At 50.1% G+C, this 18,967-nt stretch overlaps 1 protein-coding gene across 1 annotated transcript in view; it reads left to right on the top strand.

Moving 5' to 3' along the window:
- Window positions 1-18,967, top strand: part of SLIT3 (slit guidance ligand 3) — a 594,031-nt gene that overhangs the window by 478,537 nt on the left and 96,527 nt on the right. Inside the window, exons 10-12 of the mRNA XM_026510940.4 lie at window positions 5,741-5,812; window positions 10,689-10,760; window positions 14,322-14,393. Of these exons, the coding sequence (XP_026366725.3) occupies window positions 5,741-5,812; window positions 10,689-10,760; window positions 14,322-14,393 (216 nt within the window). The remainder of the gene's footprint in view (window positions 1-5,740; window positions 5,813-10,688; window positions 10,761-14,321; window positions 14,394-18,967) is intronic.

The following is an 18,967-nucleotide window of genomic DNA, read 5'->3' as shown; positions in this document are numbered from 1 at the left end:
CCGAGCACCCACGCCCCACCAGACAGATTGCCCAGGATTTCTCCTTCTGTGATGAAATGAAGCTGAGACATTACAGCAGAAGAGGCAAGATTCTATGGTTACGAGGGTGCAGGGAGAGGTGACATGTAAGAGAGACCTTTGAGGAAGAAACCTGCTCATTCTTCAGAGCAACAAAGCCCGTGCCTGGGGACCTGTGTGTTGGCCCAAAGTCTTGAAAGCTGCTGAAATGCTTCTTCTTAGCAGGGAGAGAAGACCAGCAGATGGGGGAGGTTGAAAGATGAGACAGTGAGTAGAAAGTTGCAACTGCTGTACGCACCCCAGGATGAATAGGAAGTGTCTGATTTATCATCCCAAAGACATATGAATGTGACTTTTTCTTCTTACTGTCAGGAATTCTGCCTCGTGTCCATGGCACCCATACATTGCAGATTTCCCCTCTCTCCTTAGGGATGCTTGGCACCCCAGCAGGCACTCCAGGCCCTGTGCGCAATCCTTAGCCAGTAGTGATGCTCTAACACCTCGGAGGGGTTCTGCACCCCCCTCCAACATTTGGGGGAGGAGGGGCTATCTCTCATGCAAAGCAATCTGGCAAACTCTTTCAGAATTTTTTTTAAAGCCGAAGCAGCTCAGGGGACTGTGTACTGGTCTCCCCGCATAGCAGAGCCAATTCCTCTAAAAATAGCTTTCTTCCAGAGAACCCACGGTGAGACAGCTCCCTGCACATTTTCCTCGAAACTGAGCTCCCACCAATGGCACAGTTCTTGCTGCTTTCTGTCATTTCTCTGAACCAGCTCCAGCCCCTAGGAGGGACAGATTCTGGGAAGAGCCAGGGGCTCACACCTTCCTCTCCTGTGTGGTCTGTCTTCCCTCCAGGTCCTCAAGGCTCAAGGGGACCATCTGTACCTAGAGCTTCCTCTTAATCTCTGTCCCATCTTCTTCCAGTTTGCTCTGTCCCCCCACACAGTGCCATCCAGCGTGTCTCTTGTCCTCTGCTCTAGCAGCTCAATTCAGTTGCTAGGGAAAGGCCGCGGATGGGCTTGCGGTCAAGTCATGAGTGAAAGCATCTGGGGGAAAGGTAGCCATCCTCTCACCTCAACTCCATTGCTTATCTGGGGTGAGGAGAAAAATAGTGGTTTATCTGCTTAACAAAAACAAATATTCTCCCATTATACTGGCCACCAGGGGATTTTAAAAAGAGAATGGAAAAAAAAAAAAAGCAGCCAATAGAACAAAAGGACTGGAGGGTTCTGGAAGCCATCAACATCAGAGATTCTTAAATATTCTGAGAGCACCAGGTTTCTGAGGGACTGTTATGTGGAAGGAGGGGAGATAGGGCAGGATAGGGCTGCGGAATAAAGGGGAGGCGGATGAAGAGCAGAATAATTAAGAACAGAGACTTGAGATAAATAATCCGGGGTTTAATTCCCAGCTTTGCCTCTTACCTAGGGCACCTTTCTTAACATCTCCTGCTCCAGTCAGCTCCCCTCTTTGCAAAATGGGGCTCATCAGACCTACTAGAGATTTTCTATGAAGATTAAATAGCACAATTGTGCAGAAAATTAGCACAATGTTTGGAAGACACTGAATGGAGCCTAAAAAGAAAAGCCTATGCGCGGGGTCACATGAACGACATGAGAGAATGGTTGAGTCTCAAGTTCCCATACTATTTTTCTTCCATTTTTGTTTTCCTAAGATGGTTAAAAAAAAACTTCTCTGGGAGAGGCATCTGGGCATATGCACATAATCCAGAGAGCCAGTCCGGCTCTGTGCGCGCTCCTCTGCTTTTTGTCGGCAAGTGCCAGGGGTTCTACAGAGCAGGTGACAAATGACTCATGTCACATATGCCTGCAGCCCTCATCTTTGTTGTTCTATTAATAATAATACTTGCTTTGTAGGATTGTTGGAATAAACTGAGCCGGCGTGCAAAGAGCACAGTGTCTAACATAGAAACAGCCCTCACAGTAAATGGTCGATGTTTGTCCTTCTTGCCACCGATACTCAAACCCAGCTCCAGAATCTCTCTATCGGTGACTCGTAGCCATGCCCTCACGCTGCCGTGCCCCTGCCAGTCTCTCCGGCATCATGTTGACTTATGCACTGCTGGAAATATATTGTGTTCTGTCGCATGTTTGCAAATGACAGATCATTAAGGAAGCACGGAGAAACTAGGGCAAATCAATACAGAGCGCAAATGGCTGAAATCCCCATCAGATGTTCCCATTGTGTTTACTGGGGCCGGAAGATGTTCAGATGTTTGATTTGTATGTTTGTTTTTATGCTAGTTCTATTAAATCAGTTTGCAGCCTGAAGAATGTTTGCCAAAGAAAGACACATGTGCCATTTAAGAGAGACCTAAAACAGCTGTTGGCTTCAGACACCTCTCTAAATGTGACAGTTTTTGCTGATGCTAATGCTTCTTTCATCCTTCACGCCGAATTTTTGTCACTGGGAATATGGATCTTTGCATGCCTGTTCCAGGCTGTATAAAAGCCACCGGGGGCTGTCTGCTGCATAGAAGCTTCGTGTGTGCGCACGCACCGTGGGCTTACTTCCTTCACAAAGGGGCCGTTTCCCTGAGGATGACTTGGCAATGACTAAAAGTGGAGATGCCTCCGCTCCAAACGGGATTCAGCAAAGCTCAGTGGCGGAGAGTTCAGGTGTTTGAATGGGACAAACTTGAGTTTCCTCCCAGCTGTAGCTCTTCCCGGCTACGCGAATTTGGACAGGTGACTTAATGTCTCTGAGCCTCCATTTTCTCATGTTTAAAGTGGGGATGGTAATAATGAACAGGATTGGCCTCACAGAGGTGTAAATATTAAGATAAACCATGGAGAACTCTTAGCCTAATGCCTGACTTACGAGCACCTGGTAGCTATTAGTTCTTACTATTGTCATTATCCCTGCCCTCGCCTTTACTTCGCATTGGAAGAACACTGACTACTCACAACAACACCCCTCAAACAGACTCTGACGCCCCCTGGGGCAAGGTTTACCCACATTGTGGCACTTGCCATGGGCTTGGCACTCCATAGGGGGTCCGGTGTCGGGCCGGGACCCACAGCAGCATAAGAAGTGGATAGGCTGCAGAGACATATGCCATCCCCAGAGTGTGCGCGTCTGACGAGTACAGGATGCACAGAGCCTCCCTGTGGAGATTGGAGGTTTTTGTTCAAAATCACACCTTTGCACTCGATTTGCATATTTATATATATTCGCAACTATACTGCATCTCCCTCAACTCCTACAACCTTTTTACAAAATACAGACTTCTGCAGATGCTGCCTGATGTCTCAGCATCAGCACGGGGGTCTTAACCTCCCAAACTCTTCTGTGACTTTGGGGAAGTCACTTTAGTCTCTAGGCCTCAGTTTCTCTGTTTTCAGAAAGAAAGGCAGTATGTCCAATGGGCAGAGATACATGTCAGTTCTGCCACTTACTAGCTCTGTCACTCTGGACAGGCTACCTGATCCCTCTAGGTTTTCTTTTCTGCATCCACAACATGAGGCCAGCACAGCTTGTCTCATAAATGTAAGGATTAAAAGAGATAACAGACATAAATCAACTTGGCCTCATAAATGATAGCTCTTCCTGTTTGTTATGTTAGCCATAGAATTTGGTTCTGTGATGGACCGTCTTGGGCTGTCACCATCCCGATTATTAAACTCCTTGGGGAAAGGTACCACGTATTGTTCACTGGTCCATCCCTCCCTTGGCTCTTACGCCCATCACTAAAGTGGAGGTTAATTGATTACGAATTGCACAGGCAGCCAGCTGACCTCACACTCAGTGCTGACCTGACTTGCATGGGCTCTTGGCCTGCAGCTGGGAGCGGTGGATCCTCTTGCAAGAACTGAGGGGGTTGCCCTCTGGCTCTCCCCAGAGGAATCATCCAGCCACAGTCCCTTGCCAAAGTGGCAGGTGAATCACAGGATTCCTGGAGAGTGTTTTCCACCTGACTGGCAGCCCCCGAGACCCATAGAGCCACTGCCTTGGCTGAGAAATCCCTGCTGAACTCTGCTCAGCTGGAAAACAAGAATGTCCTTGGAACTTCTCAGTCAAGGCAGCTTGCCCCGAGTCTGCTGCCTCCGTGGGTGGCTGGATCCGGTAGCTCACAGACTCGGAGACCTGGTGGCTTGCTCTTGTGCCTTACCGTGAGCTAGCCAGGCCCCCGTCCAGCCAGCCTGTGCCCATATGCCCAGCCGAGCATGCTCCCCACCCCCTCCAGCAGGCCACAAAGGCTTCCTTAATAGACCGTGGCAGTCTCATTTGTAGACTCTATTCATCCAGCAGCCAAGAATGATCTGTCCTGATGCTCCCTTTCTCCTCCCACCCGCCCTTCCTCTTTTTCTCCACCCCTCCCCCCACCCTTCCTTTGGCCTGGAGAGTGATTTGTCTGTGTTATGGGTAGGCCTGACAAACCATTCCACATTAGCAGCTGAGATGTTGTTTGAAATGGGAAAATTGCTGGCAAACTGCTCCATTAGCGGTTCCAGTAACAAATACTCTCTTCCCCCAATGAAGATGAGATCGCAGAGGCACAAATTAATACGACTGTCTCCCCGACTCTGCAGCGGGGATTACTCTTCAAGATGAATGGGTTCATCCCAGCCAGAAATGCATCCACTAGATGTAGCCTCCAAGGGAGCCACTTCCGCCCGTCTGTTCCTTCTGCTCCCCCCGCCCCCGGTCCCTCCCTGCACACACCTTTTTGTGTGTCTTCCCAGCTGAGGGTTCGGGAACATCCATGCCAAATGAGGAGGTGATGAAAAGATCCATGCCCTGGAGAAACGGGAGATGGACGAGGAGAAGCTGAGGCCTCAGCCGAGGCCAGGGCATCACTTGTCACCTCTAATAGAGGGCCCTGCCCCCCACTCAGGCCTGGGGCCCACCACACCTGTTCTTGATGACAGGAAGTCATCAGAGAGGCAAGAGAACAAAGAATTGAGATGCTTGCTCACTGCCCGAGGCTCCTTCTCTTCAAGGAAGTTCTGGGCCCTGGGCCTGCAGCATTTCTTGTCATTCCAGCATCCTAGGAGAGGAGGCTCTTCAGGAAAGTCTGTAACGTGGTAAAGCCAGGGATTCTAGGGCCCTCAGGTACCGGGGGCTGGTTTGAAGAGTGTCAGGCTGGGAGCCTAAAGACTTGAAGGTCGTTTGTCCAGCACTTTAGAGCAGCCCATTGAAAAACCCAGAAACAGTTATCAAATGTTGTTGTTTATTGTCTGTGGTACTCCTGAAACTAATAAGTCAGTTACACCTTAATAAAAAACACCAAACCAGAAATGAAGTCAGCCATTGTCATTTTTGCCTGTTTGGTGCCCCTGTGGCCGTGGGCCTGAGTCTTTAATAACTGAAAGGTGACAGGCTTCTCTGGCAGGTGGGCATTGCCGGCCCACAGGCCATTTCTTCTTCTTTCCTTCATCCCTTTGACTTTTTCAGCACTCTGGGGCTACAGCTTTTCTGAAGAAGACCTCTGCCTTCAAAGACGGCTTATAATAAGCAAGAGCCAGAATCCTCGAGGAGAAGTCCTCTTTTCTAATTTTTCCAAGGGCAGTTAGATCCTGAGGTGGGTGCTCTGTCCAGCAGAACTCGAGTCTCTGGCTTTCGCATAGTGTTTGCCTGGTGTCCCGTAACCAGTAATGGGCGCCATGTGCTGAGAGGGACCGTCCTGCCCTCAAGGCCCTCAGCCACCACCTCTTGACAGGCGGATGGCTAACTGACTGTTCTCTGCTCTGTTTCTCAGACGCCTGGAACAGAACTCCATCAAATCCATCCCTGCTGGAGCCTTCACCCAGTACAAGAAACTGAAGCGAATGTGAGTTTCCCCTGGGGAGAGATGAGGCCGCTGTTCTCATTTGGGGGGTAACGTGTCTTAGGTCGTGGGCAACCTGCCCCGCTGACAGCCTGCATCGCCTTCTTCCTGGAGAGTTCAGCGTCGGACCTGGAACGCTCTCTAAGATTGGGAGGTACGGTTCAGGAGTGCTGCTTTCAGATGGTGAGGTATACGGATTTAGACACCTCAGAGCTAAGGGGCTCTCCAACTAGGGCAAAGTAAAATGATCTGAGTGAGAGCTGAGCTGAGTTGGCTAACAAACCCACACCACCATTTCGATGGTCCTCACTTTCCTCACATGGACCTGAAATAGGAGTGTCAGTAAAGCTGGGACAGTGGCCTTGTGTCAGACTACGGCACCCTAACCAACGTGCCTACAGCCACGCACACACTCACCCTACAAAGAGCGAGCATCTACCACGTGCAGGAATGCGGGCTCGGTGGACAGAGTGGGCACTAAAACAAAGTCTGCTCTCCGGAGCTTACATACTTGAGTGGGAGAACACAGAAAAGAAACAAATACCAGAAATTGGTAAGTACTAGAAAGTAAGACAAAGGAAGGGCCCACAGCAACCTCTCTGTGCGGGTGACCCAAATGAAGGGTGAGAATGAGGAGCTCTCAGGAGAGAGCAAGTGAAGAGCCCTGGGGAGCGTACATGGATGGTTTGCAGAGCAGCAAGGAGGACGGGAGGGTGAGGGAGACGGTGGGGGTTGTGTCGGAGAGGTAGGCGCATAGGGGCCAGATCCTGTGGGCCCTTTAGACCATGGTAAGGACTTTCTGTTCTTTCTAAGTGAGATAAGAAGCCTTGGGCCCTTCCTTATCCTCCAACCACATATGTCTTGCCTGTGATTGTCCCCACCATCCCCATTACCACTGCATCCAGGATCACTGCCACCACTGTATCCTATCCATACCTGGGGGACACCAACACTGCTGTCCCTTCCCTACCACAGCACCACTGACAGCATCATGCATCATGGCCCTCATCCCTGCCATTGTGGCAACATCATCATCACTGCCCTTCCTCAACCCATGACTGCCCTGAACCCTGCTCTGTGAGTCACTCAGACCAGGGCACTTGGAAGGGAGGCTAGTAGGATTCAGAAATGGCCCAGCCATTGCCAGCATAGATATTAAGAATCTGGGAAGGAGACACCTTTCCCTTTTCTGGACTAAGAAATCGTTTATCATAGTCCCATAATCAAAACGCTGTTTTCATCCCAGTTACTTACCCTCTCTGGCCCCCACAGAGAAAGAGCAGGTAGAAATATGCATAGACTCGATCTTGCGCCCTTCCGCTGAAGGCTGATTCATCGGTTTCCCTTGAGTAGGAGGGCCTCCATTAAAGAGGTTAAGTGTCTACTGACTCCTTTTATGTTAAAAATAAACATCCCCAAGAAACAGTGGCATTGGTAGGCTTTACCCTCGGATCTTGGGAAGGCAACTTCCCATCTCCCTGGAAATCCAAACCAAACAAGATTTTCTCCTGGTACGATTCCAGAAGTAGAAACCAACATAATGAGCCAGCCCTGAGCACGTGCTTTTTTCCCCTCCCCTTGGCAGCATTCTTGCTGGAGGAGCTGTATAAATATAGGCCTTAATATTTAAAACCTTGGGCCATTAATCTCCTGGTCTCCCTGCTTCCCCAGCTCACTCCATCCCCCCCCGCCCAATTCATTTTTAAAGCCTGGCTTGATTATGCAGCCAGATAGTAATTTCAGTGAAAAATGACAAGTTCAGTCACTGCCCCAACCTATATCTCTTGCATGATTTAAGTTACTGCTCTAATTTTTTGTGAAGTCCAGGTAATTTAGAGCTTGGCTATGTTTTACTGTCGTTTCTTCATCCCGTTGGAGTTGCCGTGATCCGTGCATTCAAAATTCATAAGCCCTTCTCAGTCACGACCTGGGAAGGGCATTTAATTTTTGATCACTTCTGATGCTACTGATGTTTATTATGATGCCCTTTTTTTCCCCCAAGGAGATGGTGGTAGGGAAGAGAGACCACTTAAAAATGTTTCCAATTAACAGAACTTCACAAACCAAGACTGCAGTATGATGGCTTGGGAGAAGTAGGGCCCCTGGTGAGAATGGATTTTAAAACCCTAAGTGTGAATTCCTCCTAGGAGGACATGACCAGTCTCTCTAACAGAAAGAAGTTTCCCCTCAACTATGCATGACTACACCCTCCTCTTATCTCTAATAACAAAAAAAAAAAAAAATTCTCCTGGAATGAATGACTTTGTCCCTATTTCTCATGGCCAGCTTAGTATAAAAAAATACTTCCAGGTAAAGACTAGTGTCACAGTAGAGAAGCCATTTCTGAGGAGACTAGTAGGCAGTAGAGAGAAGCCCCTGGTCTTACGGGGCCGGTTAACTGGTGGTGCCGGCAAATGGGGGCCACACCTGTGTGGTTTGGCCAGAAAGGCGTGTTCTTTCTGTTCTGGTTCCCATTGCCACGCTCTTAGGTAGAGTAGGATTCCACAGGCTCCAGCACTTGCTAGAGTCCCACAGTTGTATTCCCCACTCTGAGCCTTGCGCGCAGGGAATTTGCCACCTTGGTTCTGAACCATCTGGAAAGTCCTGCCTCTTGGCCACCCAGTTTGTAAGCCCCGGGGCACTGGAGTACATCTGAGACCGACCAGATGGGAAAACACTGTGGCCTAAAGGATGACCCCAGGACCGTGTGCACAGGAATCACTGGAGATGGGCTACACGTACAGGTTTCTAGCCCCCTCCCCCCTGCTTGCCAAAGCAGACTCCCTAGAGATGCACTTTAATAAACACCCCAGTGATGTTTGAGAACCACTAAGCAAGAGTGACCCAGACTCCTGGAGTCAGCTCAGGGCCACCCGCTGTGGATCGGGAAGGGTCAAGCATGGAGGTCAGTGAGTGGCAGCAGCCTTCCCCAGCCTGCCTTCTGTCCAGCACCACCGCCTCGTGCATCCGTCGTCATGAAGTGAGGGGAGACTTGAGATGCCAAATACCTAGCTGTGTCATGTCACTTGTGGCTCTAGGCCCTTCACCTCTTTGGGCTGCCATTAGCTTCCTGCAGAATTAAGAACTAAGTTGAAGTGACCACCAAGGGCAATTCCTAGCTAAACTATCAGTTGTCCACTTCTGCTCCCCATCATCTCCAAGACCACAAGACCTCCCTCCCGTGCTACAGAGACAAGTGTGTCCGAAAGGCTAGCTGTGGCCTGAACACCACTTCTCCCTGATGAGGCTAAGGCAGAGGGCTCCCCTCTCCCACCCCCGTTCCAGAACTTCCGCCTTCACGCTAGAGGTCTAAGTAGCTTGAAGGGACATCCCATGATCAGGAAAACAAAACAGAACCCAAAAACAAAACAGAACAAAACCCCGGGCTTGCTCAGCAGTCTGATCCGAGCACAGACCCCGCGCGCTGGCCTGACGGTGCCTTGCGAGGCAGGCGGGCGGAGGGCGAGCAAGAGTAGGATAATCCAGTGCATTTGCTTGTTAAGACCCTTATACAAAAGTGGAGCGCCGGAGAAAAGCCTGGTGTAAACCGACGAGTTTGTGAGCACGATCTGTGGATTTGTGAGAGGCGATCTTGCCAGCTAAAGGGATAAGCTCGACAGCTGTGCCTAAGAAGCCTTAACCTGTGAAATATCTTTCAACTTACTGGCTTTGGATCCAGGGAGGGAAGGGAGCAGAGGCCTAGGAGCGGTGGCGGCGCAGGCCTTCGAAGGCGATTAGAAGGAAGGGAGAAACAGATCCGGGGAGGGTGCTTCCGAGGCTGGGGGCTGGGTGTCTGGCCTCGCCGGAGGCAGTTGCTTAAGAATCTGCTTAGATGTGCTTTCTTCGCCATAGTCCCTTGTCTCCTCCTTGTTGACCCTCCAAGACCCCAGCTCTCTCTTTCCTGCACAAAAGCAAAGACCCATTGATTTATTTTGTTAAAGGAAAAGACCTGGAGAGGTGCGTTGTCTCTGGAAATTGGAGCAGCTCACCCTCCAAAGATAGGAGCCCAGAGGCTGCCCTCGAGCTAAGGACTCAGAGAAAGGCTTCCGCCTCAGTGAAGGGCCATTAGCACAACTAGAGGCTGGATGGTCAGAAGTCACTGCGATGCAGGAAAGGGGCAGCCTCTCGGCTCTAAGGAGGAGCCAGGCCAGGGCCATTCCTCTGCACCAGCACGGCCAGGGTGGCTGCCTTCTGTCACGCAGCCTCCCATCCACGGTACCCCACAGGCCTGGGCATCACCCCCCTCCCTGGGCTCGTGCCCGTCTGAGGAGCGCTGCCAGTGACAAATCCGCATCTCAGAGCCGTCCCATGAGAATCTCATGATGTGCTTGCATCACGTGACCTGGAGGACGCACCGAACCAGACAGAGACTAAAGTCTCTGCTCAAAACCTTTTTCCAGGTCAGGAAGGAAAGGTCACTGGGGAGGTGAAATGACTCAGGACAACTTGCGGGAGAAAATCAGCATTGGCTGAGGCATGCGACAAGAAGATGATGCATGCCCGAACCCTGGCCTGTGTTTGGGTGAGGCCAGCTTCTGCTTCGTTTATACTGTAATTGCTTGGTGATGCGACAAGGCCCTGAGGTGCCTGGGCGCAGTCTTCCCTGCAAAGGGAAGGGCTCACACGGGCAAAGTCCTATGTCAAAGTCAAGGTGCTGTGGGTGAGCATTCTTTGAAAGGCAGGGAGAGTGAAACAAATGTACATTTCATCAAGAGACAGTTGAACTGAATGGTCTTTAAGCCCTTTCTCTTGTACTATGAATAAATAAACTGATTAATTCTCACCATTTGAAATATCTGAAGTGCTTGATTCACACCGAGGAATGACCGTATCGCACCTTGGAGCTGTGCTCTCAGACTCTCCCATTAATGTTTTTTAGAGACATCAGCAAGAATCAGATATCGGACATTGCCCCAGATGCCTTCCAGGGTCTGAAATCACTCACGTCACTGTAAGTGGGGGCAGAGTCGCATGGGGGTGGGGGTCTGGCAATGGGAGAGGGCGGGTCCATATTTTTCAGGAGGTGTTTATCAAGGCTTTATGCTCCCTTACACACTTGTGGCAACCTGGTAAAAGAAACAAATATTTCTTCAGGGGAAATTGATCTTGGGGAATATTTCTACAACCCAAATGCATTATTTTTATTGATTAAGTGCCCAGCAGCCTTCCCAGTTATTGGCTTCTAATTCAAATGCATCTTCTGCTCTACCCACACTTTCCCCTCCCGCCCGCGTGCCTCAGCAGCGCTCTCTAGGGAGCTGGAGGGACGGAATGGTAATAATGTATGTCTATTACCAATGTGCCCATTTCGCCCATCTATGTGACCTGGTCAAGGCAGAAGCTAATTTTCTTCCCTGATTTTCAGGCTTTTTCTCCAAACCAGCCTCATGGCCTTTGCTCGGAGTAAGCATCCACCCCCTCCTGTAAGGTCTTCTTCCCTTGGATTTTGCAAGGCTAGGGCAGCCTACTGGGTGGAACCACAGCCTCGCCCACCAGGGACTCAGAGACCCACAGGGGCAAGAGGGCGTGGAGCTTTGTCCTGATTCTGTCAGTGACTCGCCACGTGGCATAGGGGAGGCCACTTGAGTCTACTCTATATTCCCCCCCAGACAAAACGGGGATCGTGCTGTCTTTCCTGCCTACCACGCATTCTGTGGTGCCCGTGATGAAAATAATTGGCAGTGCCTATGAAGCACTTAGGGCATTCGGGGGTCTTGCTGGTTTAATCCTCAGAACACCCTAAAACACAGACTCCGTCCTCATCTGTCTTTTACCGTAGAAGGAGTCAGGTGATCTAAGCGCCACACAGACAGGAGCTTTTATCCGCTTTGATCCTGGCTGAATCTCTGGCACCTCAAACAGTACCTAGCGCATAGAAATTGCACAAAAATAAAGCTTGTGGAATAAGTATAATTATCCGAAGTCCACAACTGGGAGAGGCAGGATTTGAACCCAAGCAATGAGACTCCAGAACCCATGCTCTCAATCCCCATGCAATGCTGCCTCTCCAGATAATGTGAAAAATACACACTAAGACACAAGAAAGGTATCATCAGTTGATATTATTTGTATCATTTGATGGCCCGCCCACTGAGTAGGGGCGAGGACACTCAGAAGCAGGCTGTCAATGCTTTTCTGCTCTCTGTCACCTGTTTGCTTAATTTATGAGTGGGCAGGTAACAAGATAGGCATTTTCCCCACCTGGCCCCATCCCACTGGGAAGGGGCTGAGGACAGGGAAGTCTCTTGATTCAGCTGTTGCCTGCTGCTTGCAGAGTAAATTAGTTTCATTTATCGACTAGAACATCTGGCCGGGATATCAAAGACAGGATTGTATGTGAGATTAGTGTCTGCTTATTGTGCTGAAGATCACCGAGGAGCAGAGAGAGTGGCTGTGTGCTGCCAGGATCCTATCCCTGCCCCCACCCTCCCATTCCCTTATATGGTTTCCCTCTCCTGGGACTTGGGCACAATCTGAGGACTGCAAGGGAAAAAAAAAAAAAATTCAAAATCTGGTGGCCAAACATGAAATTGCCATCCCACTAGCCGGTTCTGAAATACACCGGGGCTGTAAGGGAAGTGCCCCCTCACCTCTAATGTATGCATTTACCCATTCAAGTGACGCCTCCTGGGCACCTAGAATGTGGCAGTGAACTGGATAGACAAGCCCCTTGGTCTCACGGAGCTTGGAACACAAACATGCCCAGCCCAAAGTCAGGAGTGGCCAAGCTAAAGGGCAGGAAAGCCTTGCCCATATGCATTCATTCATTCTTTTAACAAATACTATGTAGAGCCTGTCAGCTCTCAGCTCTAAGGACCCAGCCATGAGCAAGCCACATACTGTCACCACACACAAGAGCCGACATTCAAGAGAGCTAAGAGGTAGAGGACAAAAAACTGTTTAAATAAATGAATACGTAAGTAATAGAACATGACATAATGAAAAGTGATGAAGACATAAAAACAGGGTGACAGGTGGTGAAAAATATTAAAATATTCAGTAGAAGCTTCCCGAGGAAGAGTCCCACTGTGCACTCAGACCTGAAAGGTGGGAGGAAGTCAAGGAGAGATCTGAGGGCAAAGCCGGGTGGCTCTACGCCCAGATTGCTCCAGGGTAGACCCACAGCCCTCTTCAGTCTCCCCTCGGTTAGAGGTATGATGGGTCATATGAGGATCTCCTGCCGCAAGGCTCTGGTCCCACCAGCTACTGCTGCACTAAGAGCTTTGACATCAGCCGAGACGAGCAGACAGTGACACTACAGCGTTCGGCACAGTGAGCAGTGGGACATGAATATGAATTACAAATGTGAGCCTGAGCCATCATGCTGACTTTTATTTACTCATTAATTTGTTGAAACATTAATGAAACACACCCGCCGGCTGAGTGAGACACTCTTTTTCCTGGTGGCGTCTGGAAAATACGGGGTTTGGTTTATTGCTCCCATTTACTGTTTCCTCACCCTAATACTTTGTCTCTTCAAAGACGTGTAGCAGCCTGGATTTGCAGTCTGAGTGGGGATTGAATAATGCATTCATTCAGTGTACTTCAGGGCCCGAGAGGGAATTGAAAGGAAAAAACAAAAAGAAGAAAGAAGCCCTCCTTAGCTCAGTTTCCTTCATGTCAGAGGAGGCTGGACCCAAAAGAAGCGGTCTGTGCCATGGATGAGAGCAGAGAGAGGCCCCCGGTGTCCTCGGCAGCTATGTGGAGGGCCAACTGGACCCCCAGGGCACTGGGCTGTAGAGGCGGAGCGTAGAATTCTTCCCCAAGCCCCCCCACCACCACCTCCAAGTTCCTGAAGGCCAGCCCATGAATAGGAGACACAGTGTGAGGGAGCCTATAGGTCTGAAAGAGAAAGGGGTAAAACAATTCAGAGTTTCTTGGTTCCTGGAGCTCAAAGAGGGGCTGGAGTGCAGGGGCTATCACTTCAAGGTCACAGTTTCTTCCCTCCAGTGTTTCCTGAGTGCCGGTCCTTAACTCAGCAGTCCCTGTGCCATCTGGGTAGGACCCCAGATGCCCAAAGCCCTTTCTGGATGGATGATTAAAGGACTCAGCTCAGGAATTCCGAGGATACGATGGGAGAGTAAAAGGAAACGTTCTATAGGCTGGGCTCAACCTGATCAATACCCATTGAAGACTAGAAGACACAGGGCCGGCCAGCTTCCTACACATCTTATTTATTGCCGAGCTGTGAGTCATATTAGCCACTCGGGGAGACACTACAAAGGGACTGCTGCTCCCTGTGGATTATTTATTGAACTGGGCTGCCCAGGAGTGAAACAGGATGGAGCCCATTTCTCCTTGCCTCCCACACAGCCTGTCTCTCCAGCCCCTAGTGGCACTCGCCTGCTGTCCCACTGGTGAGGAGGAGGGGTGAGGCCAGGCAGGGAAGGAGATGCTCTGAGAAACCCCACACACCCACCCACTGGAGTTGGCCGAGGCGACGGCCTCTACTGGAGTGGGTTCCAGTGGCCTTGCCTCCACAGCGACCGCTGTCTTCTCCGCTCTTTTGCAGGGTGCTCTATGGGAACAAGATCACCGAGCTTGCCAAGGGACTGTTTGATGGGCTGGTGTCCCTACAGCTGCTGTGAGTAGGCCCCTTGTCACTGTGTATGTCTCGGGGACTCGTGGCAGGCTCTTCCCTGCAGACTTTGAGTCATGTTCTGTATGGTTCTTTGACTTTACACACACCAAAAGGAAAAAAACAATTCTGAGCTGTCCATCCCACACCTCCATCACCTCTTTTCGGTGTAAAGAAAGCCAGGGCGTTGGCAGAGGGAGGCCAAGGTCAATGTGAACAAATGTAAGGGCTACAGCTCAGGAGCCTGTGGGCATGAGTCACTGACCGGAGGTCTGGGGGCTAGGAGTTCAGCCTGAGTTGAATCCTACAAGGGGCAGCATCTTGCAGGAGTGGGCTAGGAATGTAGGGAACTAAAACATTGACACACCGTATTGCAAGAAAGCTGAAACAGAGCTGCTGACAGGCATGCGACCTTGAAGAAGGGTGGGGGTGGGGTGGTGAAATAATTACACAGAGGAACATAATCAGTCACCAGAGTGACTCTATCTGGGTAAGATGTGGCTGAGGGGGGAAGTGTTTATTTAATTTAAAGGAAGTTTTGTTGCCTCGAATTTTAAGCTCTGGGATTATTTATTTGCATTTATTTCATTCTGGTCATTTGAGCTTAAATGTTTGAAGAAGATAATTGAACTCCGGTGTGGAGAGGCAAGGAGAGAAACTTAGCTGGTCCTGTATTTTGAGATTTTCTGATGGGGGTAGTTACCTCTGGTTTGGGATTAGGTAGCCGCGGCATCTACGTGCACGTGCTGTGGGAATGGGAGTTTATGTGTGCGCGTCCACATCCTTGCCCGCTCCGTGACCGTCACAATCCCTGTGAGAATTGATCTTGAGTATCCTGGGAGCAGTGGAGAAGATCAAGGTCTCAGAGAGGTAAATGACTTGCCCTCAGTCACACAGCAAAACCGGTGTGGAGACTGGAGAAGAGCTGACTGGAGAAGGCGCTCAGCCCTTTGAGTAGAGGTGGGCGTCTGAGTGCAGATGAGTGAGCGAGTGTGTCTGTGTGTCTTTGTAAAACCATCTCCGAGTCACAGGCGGTGAGGAAGGGGCTTTCCTCCTCCCCGTGTGCAGTTAAGCAAAGCTGCAGCAGGAGTTTGCAGACCAAGGAGCCAAGCTGGGTCTCGGGGTGGGTGGGAGGCCTGGCGCAAGAACTGAGAGAGGAAGGTAGGCAACACTTTCTCAGGGTGATGCCCGAAGACTCTTCAAGGAAGAGGAAGTGAGACTCTTCCTCAGCCTTTCCCTTCTGACGTCTTTACTCCCTACCCTTTGCATGTCCTGTAAGACTCAGGACGGGACAGGTCCTCCTAGGACAGTGCGGTCACGCACATCAAGCCCACCGGCTTTCCAGGCAGCTCGTCCATCTACAAGCAGTAGTCACGTTTGTTTCAGTGAAGCTGAAAGCAAGAGAAAGAAGATTCCGTGTCTTTTTCTCTGTATCCCCCTCACCTCCGTCTCACTCTGTGAATCTCTGTGTGGGCGTTATTGGTTTCAAGGGTCCCACCCCTCAGGTGAGCCTTTAAGGCTGTTTGTTACAATGACACAGTAGGGCTCTGCGGGGAGCTGGGTGTTTCACAGATGGTGTTCTTTGCTTGTAGCGAAGAAACTGTAAGCTATAACCACCACCACCACAAGGCTAGCTAACTGTAGCTGTTAATCCCTGGAAAGAAGCCTAACAATATCATGGGCCTTGAGGTAGATTTGGGGGTGTTGTGTTGCAGTGGGCTGGGGTGAATAGCCCTTTACAATCTGCGTGTCTGATGTGGACAGGAAAATGCCCTTGTATACATTAAGGAGAACCCGAGCATGCATCAAGGTGCCTAGCACAGGGCATGGCTGGTTGCAAAGATCAATAAATGCGTAGGGTGGGGGGTGGTGTGTGTGTACGTTTTTTAAAAAAGGAAATGTCTCCCAGCTCGAGCTGACAGCAGTGATGATATTAATAGAACTCACAGGACTTTGAGCGGGCAGGGAAGGCAGCTCTGGTTCAATCTCACCAAAATTGTAAGCAGATGGAATGGAGTAGCTGGGAGTGAAGACAGAGCACCCCCCTCACACGAGACCAAGAGTTGACACAACTTAGGCAGACTTGCTTTCCAGAAAGAAGCAGCAACCGCAGCCCGTCGTTGGGCTTTGACCTGCTGCTGAGCAGTTGGAAAGCATGTCCTGATTAGATCTAATTTAGCGTCCAGCCCCTGTAGATTGGATTTCTCCTTGTTAGACTGGAGACACTCTGATAAGAAGGCTCTGATTAGAATACCCTGGTAGTCTGGGTAATTTCCTCTCCTTTGACTCGAAGGCTTTTTGCAAGAGGTTTGTGTTTATTTTTCTCTCTCCGTTTCTCAAATTATTGGTGCATCACAAAGCCAAGCTGTCTCCGCCACGTGAAGTGATCTTGGCCGTTTCCTTTCTAGTGCTTGTCATGAGGCTGCCAGTAATGAAGTGGGTACGTTGAGTTGTCCTGCCTGCACCCCTTTGTCCCATTTCTCCACATTTTTCAGCCATTCCACCACATTTGCCCAATCCCTGGGTGGTCCTCCTGGGTCGTTTTCTTGATAGGTTTGTTCCAGCGGATGGCCAGCACTAGGAGTAGAATATCTTAGGCTTCAGAGTTTCTCAGAGGCTGCCACAAATGGATATACGTGGAAAAGCTTCAACAGTCCTGGGAGTGATCCCCTAACCCCGACGCCCTGTCCTCTGAGTGTCAGCCTCAAAAGAGTCACCTCCTTTAATTTAAGTCCCAGAATCTTAGAGGTCAAAGGAACTTCAGGGCTCCAACCACAGTCTCCTACCCAGTTGGTGCAGAAACCCCTCCCATTCCCTCTGACAAATTCGATCTATTCTTACTGATGGTGTTTGCGATAAGTCATCACTGGCTACTTAGAAGGTTAGGAAGTTCTTTCTTATATTAAATCTCAGTAATGACTTCTGGGAAACTCAGAAAAGGCTGTTCTCAAAGTCTTCAAATGTTTCAAAATAACTAGTATGTCTCCCTGTAATTAATCCCAAACAGGCTCAGTTCCTGCAGACACTCATGGTGTAAACGCATATTCATTGGTTATTAGTAACAGCCCTTATTTATCTTTGGGGGAGTGCGTGGTGGTCTGTCAGCTTCCCTCCTTAAAACAGACAACTGGGGAGCAAGTCCAGCGCCATGTGGACAGAAATGTGTTTAGAGACTCCCACCTAAACCGCTGAGAACCGAACTATCCCACATTTTAAAGACATCTCAGAATCCACAGTTCGGACAGGACGTGACACTGCACACCTGCTCCCAACCCCAGGGATGGGTGCAGCTGGCTGACCAGAGAGGTGACCTGCCCTCTTCTCCCGGGCTGCACCTGTCCCCTTCCTCACCAGAAACTTAGGGTCAGTGCTTAGGATGCTCTTGTTCCTGTCCATTCCCCTGCCCACACCGGCTCCTTTATTCCTGAGACAACAGCCAGTCAAGTGCCCTCAGATGTCTCACGTTGTAGCTCAGAGGTCAACCTCTCCCAAAGCAAGAAAAGACATCAGCACGTCTCTAGAACCATCAGCTTCTCAGCTGATGGGTGGCTGTAAGTTGTGCCGTTTCAGCTCCCCCGGAAAGAAAAAGCATTTGTTTCGTGCTCATCGGTTGCATGCACTGGAATAGGAAAGTCACCCGAGTGGGGTGGGCGGTCATTTGAGGCAGAAGCTTTCGTGTAAATGCTGGCCGTGGTCGACGTGAAGCCGGCCCCAGGAGATCTTAAGCCAAGCCAGACTGTCTTTGGGCTGGAATAAGTTAAGACAACCCAGGCACCTGTTGTTTGCTTTTCTTGGAAGGCAGACAAGACCATTTGAGAATCTTGGAGTCTGCCAAGCAACATGCCAGTTACAGGGCAGTAAGCAAAACCTCACTCCCGTAGCTCACTTTCCCTCATCAGCTGTTTCACAAGTAATACTACTGCTGCTCATAGTAGCCGCTCACATGTACTGACTACTTACTTACTGTTTCAAAATAACTAGTATGTTTCAAACTTACTTACTCCAGGGCCTGTGAGAAAGCAATCTGACATGCTTATGTGCTTCTCTAATCTTTACAATGATGCTAAGAGGAAGGTATTGTTGAACGGCCCATTTTACAGACGAGGGAACTGAGGATTGAAGAGTTCAGTAACACAGCCGTTGTCACTCGGCACGTATGTGGCAGAGGATGGGCACGCAGGCGGTCTAATTCTGGAGTCCACACCAGAGACTTCTGTTTCAGCCCCAGTCCCAGGCAGATGTGCAGATCTAGTTTTGGGGCTCCACGGAGCAAGAGTCCTCACTGGCTCCTGCCAAGGAACAGGTGCTGCTGAACTAACTGTCCAGCTCCTCTGGCTATGCCTCAGTATCAGCCATGGGCTGCCGTCTCCCTGGGACTTCCCCTGGTTCCTTGGCATCCCACTAACCCCTGTGGGAGGGTGTGAAGGAGGGGCTCATCTTTAAGGACTGGGTCGAGGCGAGATGCTGAGAACTGTCCCCCGCAGTCGAAGCAAACTTGTTTTGTGATGCACTCTTGAGAGAGGACGTCTTCCCTTTCTTGTGTACCTGGGCTCCCCAAGGAAGGCCTTCAGCGAGACTTA

The sequence above is a fragment of the Ursus arctos genome, unplaced genomic scaffold (assembly GCF_023065955.2).
Source record: "Ursus arctos isolate Adak ecotype North America unplaced genomic scaffold, UrsArc2.0 scaffold_15, whole genome shotgun sequence".
Lineage (NCBI taxonomy): Eukaryota > Metazoa > Chordata > Mammalia > Carnivora > Ursidae > Ursus > Ursus arctos.
The sequence above is the reverse complement of the archived record's forward strand: the minus strand, read 5'-3'. Positions and strand labels throughout refer to the sequence as shown.